The following is a 7,021-nucleotide window of genomic DNA, read 5'->3' as shown; positions in this document are numbered from 1 at the left end:
ATAGTGTGAGACTTCAGTTCTCAGTGTGGGTTCAGGCTTCTTCTTCTGTCTGCAGGTCGGGCTGAAGGACAGGTCTGGGCTGTGGATTTCTTTGCTCCGTGGTGTGGACCCTGCCGGGCTCTGAAGCCAGAGTGGAGACGGATGGCCAGAGTACAGCATTACACACACACACATATACACAGTATATATATAAAACTTCAACAGCTGATAACTCTCATACAGCTGTGACTCAGGAAGTTTGTTTAAAATCTTATTATCGTTATTGTAACAAAAACTTGAGCGCTTTGTTCGTCCTGTTGTTTGCACTTTGTATTTTTTTTTTCTTTATGTCTGCTGCCTTTCTTGGCCAGGTCACCTTTGTGAAGAAGGTCTCGATCTCAGTGGGTCTTTGATCTAGTTAAATAAAGCTTTAAGAAGATCATATTAAAATACCGTCTGTGGACATGGAGGTGTTCAAAAATTAGAAGTTACTTTTGCCTCCTTGAGTGGGATTGACATCTGTCTGGCCCATAGACTAAATATCCACAAAACATTTACAAAATTAAAACGAGAACAGTGATATCATGGAGATAGTTAAAACTGTAGAAACAGGACCTCGCAAAACTGAACATGACACTGCTAATCATTTAGATGACAAAAATCACAAATTGGTGTAGGCCAATGTTTCTCAAACTTTTAGAGACCAAGGACAACTTAACCAATAAAAAAAAAACCCACGGACCACCTAACTCACCAGATATCCAAAAACATTAATAATTTACATACGAGTCAAGTTAATAATGAAAATAATGCATATATGCTGCCATCTAATAAACAATGTAAATTTAAAATGTGATATTTTACCAGTATACTCATTGCCCACTAGGGGTCACTCACAGACCTGAAGTGGTCCCTGAGAAAGGCTGGTCCAGGCCAACTGACACTTGAAACACCGGCTGTACTGAAGGGTCCTATCTGGGACAGTATTTGTAAAACTCAAAGATTAAAGAGATTCGTTCATAATGAAAACAGTGTAAACACTGTAAGAACAAGACTGGACATAGACCTTTCTGACATGAACCCAAATCCCTTTCAAGATACAGAACAAGTAATAGAAAATGTTGGGGAGGTATGGAAAATGCAAATTAAAAAACCTGGAGTGATTCTTTGATTTACTTTGACTTTTCTTTCATTGCAGACTATATAAACCCAATATATTTCATGTTTTTGTCTTTCTGGTCAACTTCATTTCATTCCTGTATTTCAGGCTTGGAACACAGTCCAGAAAGTTTGAAGTGAGGCAGTTTAAGGATAACAATGAGGTCAAAATAAATGAAATAACCATGTTATTTCAAGAGGTGATTTTAATCCTGATTTGGTCTACTTGTGTGAAGCACCTTGAGGCAACTTTGTTGTGATTTGGCATAAATGCAATAAATTAACTTACAACCCCAACTCTAATGAAGTTGGGACGTTGTGTGAAATATAAATACAAACAGAATACAATGATTTTCAAATCCTCTTCAACCTATATTCAATTGAATACACCACAAAGACAAGATATTTAATGTTCAAACTGATAAACTTTATTGTTTTTGTGCAAATATTTGCTCATTTTGAAATGGATACCTGCAACATGTTTCTAAAAAGCTGGGACAGTGGTATGTTTACCACTGTGTTACATCACTTTGGACATGAGATTACTTTGGGAAACCTTTGTCAAGTACTACAGTACAGACTTACATTCACAGATGTCACTTAAACCTCTACTGTGCAAAAAGGAGCCACATGTTAACCCAGAGTCCACAAGCAGCATCAACGTCTCTGGACTCTGAGACCCCGTCCACACAGGAACAGATTTAGGTGTCTCTGCATAAGTTATGTATCATATTGGCATCTCATCCACACAGAAATTACATTTTTTGTGGCCGAAAACAATACTATTTGAAAATGGGTCCCCGAGTGGATAAATCTTCTCATCTAAAGGAGTAATACACAGCTTATTTGAAACGATGATGTCATAGCCCTGCCTCTGTAACTTCCAGTGGTGGGCACAGTTCAGCTAATCCGATAACCGATAATTATTGAAGCTAATATTTTTGCTAGCTGATTAGCTTTTCAGATGACTTTTAAAACCATCAGCGTACCAATTATATTCTGATAAATTTATTTACGATAACTTTCAGTCCGCTAACACTTTTTTGCTGGTAAAGTGAGCAAAGTTTAACAGTCAGAAACATTTGTAAACCCTAATGCCGCGTTCACACCGGGCGCGATCAGACGCTACAAATTCGCGTGGGTCGCCAGGCGACGGACGCGCCTCCTTCGCCCAGTGTGTCGCTCTGCTTGGGTGGACTTTCACTGCGAAAATTCGCCCGGGTGCGTCATCAAATAGGAGGAGCTTCCATTCTGCTCGCCGGCTCCGGTTGTCAGTCAAGTTAACATGACGGACCTTGATCACACGGAGCGAGTTGTTGTGAAAAGCTCCCAATACAGAGAGTATCATTATTTGCTGCAGGAGCTGTGTCTGGGTGACGGCCGCTTTCAGCGGTCCTTCCGCCTCTGCAGGACCCAGTTTGAGGATCAACTGTCCCGTTCGCGCGCGCACATGTAAACAATTAAAAAACAAAAAGAAAGAAAATCCACTGCTTGCTGCAGCTCGCTCTTCCCCCAAAAAACTCTGTCATAATTGTGTTTAGAAACCAGTCACCATTTGTTTTATTATACATCTGTGTAGTTAATTAATAAAATATTCTCTACAGACGATAGTAGAGAAGCTTGAATCTTCGACTGGACTGGGTTGCTTGACGTGAGGACGTTTCGCTTCAAATCACAGAAGCTTCCTCAGCTAAAATTCTTGCTGTGGTTAAGATTTTAACTTCTTAGTCAGAGAGAAGAAATGGTTTGAGAGAAGTGTCAAGGAAGCATTCTTTGTAAAACAGTTGAAACCCAGCCTTAACCACGGAGCGGGTCTCAGACACGCTTTGTCCCCTGTTTACAATGTGGTACTCAGGTCAAAGCAGTTTCAGTCTTTTGTTCATGGTAATGAGTCATTCACATCATCAGGAGCCATCAGGGGAGGCGCCCATCCTGTCATTAGGAGAGTGCTAACTAGAGCACAATAGGTGCTAATTAGAGCTATTGTTTAGTCACTAGCCTATAGCAGTCAGCCTCTCGGTAGGTGGGGTCTGGTTAGGATAAAAAAACTCCAGCTTTTGTTGGCTTCTGGTTTATTCTTCTCTACAAGAGTCAAGACAGAAGTCAGACTTCCAGAGCAAGAATTTTAGCTGAAGAAGCTTCTGTGATTTGAAGCGAAACGTCCTCACGTCAAGCAACCCAGTCCAGTCGAAGATTCAAGCTTCTCTACTATGGAAACCACCTGGACAACTGAGAGCCTACACAGAAACTCAACAGATGATTCTCTCGCGCGAGCATGTAAAAAAAAAAAAGAAACTCCGCTGCTTGCTGTGGGGCTGCTGCTCGGTCTTCCCCCAAAAAACTCTGTCATAATTGTGTTTAGAAACCAGTCACCATTTGTTTTATTATACATCTGTGTAGTTAATTAATAAAATATTCTCTACAGACGATTCACGCGCGCACGTTAAAAAAAAGAAAAGGAAAAAGCTCCGCTCCCACTGCTGCAAGTCAGGCTGCTGCTCGCTCCAAAAACTCTGTCATAATTGTGTTTAGAAACCAGTCACCATTTGCTTTATTATACAGCTGTGTAGTTAATAAGTAAAATAATCTCCAGGACGATTCGCGCGCGCACGTAAAATAAAAATAAAAAGAAACTCTGCTCCCCCCTGCTGTGGTGCTGCTTGCTCCAAAAACTCTGTCATGATTGTGAAATAAAGGACAAAAGAGACATAAGTCCTGCTCACAGGCTGCTACCAGATACAGGACATGTTCACATCTTCAGTCAAACTCCAGACATCTCCACGTCACTACATATTCAGTCCCTGATTGGTCATCGCGGAGTGACGAGACGAAAAAGTTCAGATTTTTGAACTTGGGGAGGAGGGCAGCACGACGTGAGGCGATGCAATATTGCGCCACAAATGCGCAAAACGCTCAAAATCGCTTCACTTGCCTCCATCGCATCGCGCTGCGCGGTTTGGCGCCAAAACGCATCCTTACATAGGGATTACATGGCAACCTGTGCCTGCAGTCGCTTGCGTCGCGCCCGGTGTGAACGAGGCATAAAATCAAACATTTTAGTCTGTCTGTTGTGTGTGGCAGACTGGCTGTCACTTGCTGATGACCTCATCATTAAGCACAAAACTTGATTGGCCGGTCGACGCAGGGAGCATTGTGGGTAGTGTAGTTCAGGTTCACGTTGGATGTTACAGTGAGTGTTGCCGTCTGCTTGACACAAAAACAAAACGGACTAATTTTAACATTATTTTATTTTATTTCTTTGTGGCTAATGGCATAATTTAATTGCCAAGACTCTGGGAGAGAGGAGCTCTCACGGCACAGCTGTGTTACAGAGGGACTTCTTAGACACCGTTTGGGATAATCAGGACGCTTTATGTGGATTATTTCTTCAGATGAATCCCACTGAAACTAACAGGCAAGAATTTATATTTACTACGTGTATTTTATTCTGCCAGTCAAAGCATTAACGGATGTATTTTGGTTGTTTAGGCCACAGGGTTGAAAGCGTGTAAAAAAAAAAAAAAAAACCAGCAGCTTTTGGTTTGTAAATGACGCTGTATCTAATACTGAGATAAACTGTGACTTCTAATACTGTGTTTTACTGCTTTTGAAAGATGATGACAGTGTTTGGGGTTTTATTTTTTTATTCATTCATTTTTCGTGTGTTCTTTTTGTGTTTGTGATCCTTGAATTTACCCGGAAGCCCCTGCAGTGCTTAAATTGAAACTGGTTTATCAGAAGCCGGCAGTGTAATCTCATGTGACCGTGTTCAAATCAATACTAAAGGTTATCAGTTATCGCTTATCTGTAATAAAGATACATTTTTGTAGCCGTTTATCGATTTAGCGTCATAAAAGTTTAACTTTTCAGTTATCAGATTAACGGTTATCGAAGCTAACTTTTTGGTTAGCTGTGCCCACCACTGGTAACTTCAGCCGTTCACAATGAATGACATTGATAACAGTGTAATTTAACATATTTTTGTTCAACTTATTTGGTCTTGGTGGATTGCTAATAGGGTTTATTTTCATTGTGAGCAGATTGGTAAGGAGATGACGGATGTCTGTGGTGAACACGTAGATGTGAACAAATGGAGCAGAAGATGTTCAGGTTATAAAATAAGTTATTTTTTTCTTGTCAGTCAAAGTGCTGGCATCCTCTGGTTCAGGCCCAGAAACACAGTGAACCTCTCACATGACCATTCTTACAGTTCTGACTTAAACTGTTTCAAATATTAAAACCATTCACACACTCACCTTTTGTGTTGTTTCCACCGGATTCATCATCAGCCTGACAAAATTGTTGTCCACGTAAGACACCCTTATTTTGAAAGTCCTCTGGAAATACTTGATGCACCAAGACAGCTAAAGCTTCTACTGCTACAATGATTAGCTCATACACCACCAATTAACTCTTGGTTGTGGCTAGATCGGAGCAGCTCAGTGTTTAAGTGTCAGGAGCAGCATGGCTGTCAAACCAAAACCGGTATCTTTTTGTTGCCCACAAACGTGTGTTTGACAGCTCAAGTTGTATGTATATTCATTCACGTCCTTAATGCTTATGGAAAATTCATCAACATGACAACAGAGGGCGCTGTCCCTCTCTGTACATCTGATACATTTGACAGCAGCAAGGAACATTAATTGTCTTACCTTCAATTTTATTTTAGGTATTCATTTTTTTAGTTTATGTTAATGGCAGTTATCCCTTAATGGATTTGACTTACACTCCCTCGTCATTGAGGGGACAGAACTTAATGCTCCATATTTCGGCTTGATGTAATCAGCAGAGTTGTTATAAGTAACAGGTTTTTATTCTTTATTTTTGTAATTCTTGGAACTGTAAAATCAGTGATTATTCCTTGGGGGGGGGTTGACACCCTCGAGAGATGACCACCTCATTGGTGGTTGTCGGTAATGTCAATTCAGTTCAGTTTAATTTTGTTTCATTTATATAGCGCCAAATCACAACAAAGTTGCCTCAAGGCGCTTTACACAAAGAAGGTCTAACCTTACTAACCCCAGAGCAAGAACACAGGCGACAGTGGTAAGGAAAAACTCCCTCTGAGGAAGAAACCTCAAGCAGACCAGACTCAAGGGGTGATCCTCTGCTTGGGCCATGATACAGACACAAATTACAAAACAATTCACAAAATGAATATACAGGAAAAGCTGTTGGTGCACAGGACAGGATGGTCTCCAGCACAAATACCACACCCATCTCTGGATGGAGCTGCACCTTAAACAGAAAGAAAAAACAGAATCAGGCATCAGAAAGACAAAAAATACCGTATAATTTGTCAGCATTAAACAACAAGAAAAACAGAAGAAATACTAAGGTGATCACCGGCCACTAGCCCTAAACTTCACTAAAAGACTCAGAATTTAGGTAAAGTTGAGGCCGTGGCACGCTCCGTTTACTAATAAAATGAATTAAAAGAGTAAAAAGCTTAAAACAAAACTGTACCAGTATGCTAACCATATGAAAGGGAAAATAAGTGCGTCTTAAGTCTGGACTTGAAAGTCTCCACAGAATCTGACTGTTTTATTGACGCAGGGAGATCATTCCACAGAACAGGGGCACGATAAGTGAAAGCTCTGTGACCTGCAGACTTTTTATTCACCTTAGGGACACAAAGTAGTCCTGCACCCTGAGAACGTAAAGCCCGGGCCGGTACGTAAGGTTTAATTAGGTCAGCTAGGTAGGGAGGTGCCAGTCCATGAATAATTTTATAGGTTAATAGCAGAACCTTAAAATCTGATCTCACTGGGACAGGAAGCCAGTGAAGAGACGCCAAAATGGGTGTAATGTGGTCAAACGTTCTGCTTTGTGTCAAAAGTCTGGCAGCAGGATTTTGAACCAATTGGAGAGCCCTAATGCTAGA

At 40.8% G+C, this 7,021-nt stretch overlaps 1 protein-coding gene across 4 annotated transcripts in view; it reads left to right on the top strand.

Moving 5' to 3' along the window:
- Positions 1-7,021, top strand: part of dnajc10 (DnaJ (Hsp40) homolog, subfamily C, member 10) — a 263,701-nt gene that overhangs the window by 187,511 nt on the left and 69,169 nt on the right. For all 4 annotated transcript variants that reach the window (XM_034185983.1, XM_034185982.1, XM_034185985.1 and 1 more), the window contains one exon: positions 56-150. In XM_034185983.1, the coding sequence (XP_034041874.1) occupies positions 56-150 (95 nt within the window). The remainder of the gene's footprint in view (positions 1-55; positions 151-7,021) is intronic.

The sequence above is a fragment of the Thalassophryne amazonica genome, chromosome 14 (genome assembly GCF_902500255.1).
Source record: "Thalassophryne amazonica chromosome 14, fThaAma1.1, whole genome shotgun sequence".
Lineage (NCBI taxonomy): Eukaryota > Metazoa > Chordata > Actinopteri > Batrachoidiformes > Batrachoididae > Thalassophryne > Thalassophryne amazonica.
Note: the sequence above shows the minus strand (reverse complement) of the source record. Positions and strands in the feature narration are given on the sequence as shown.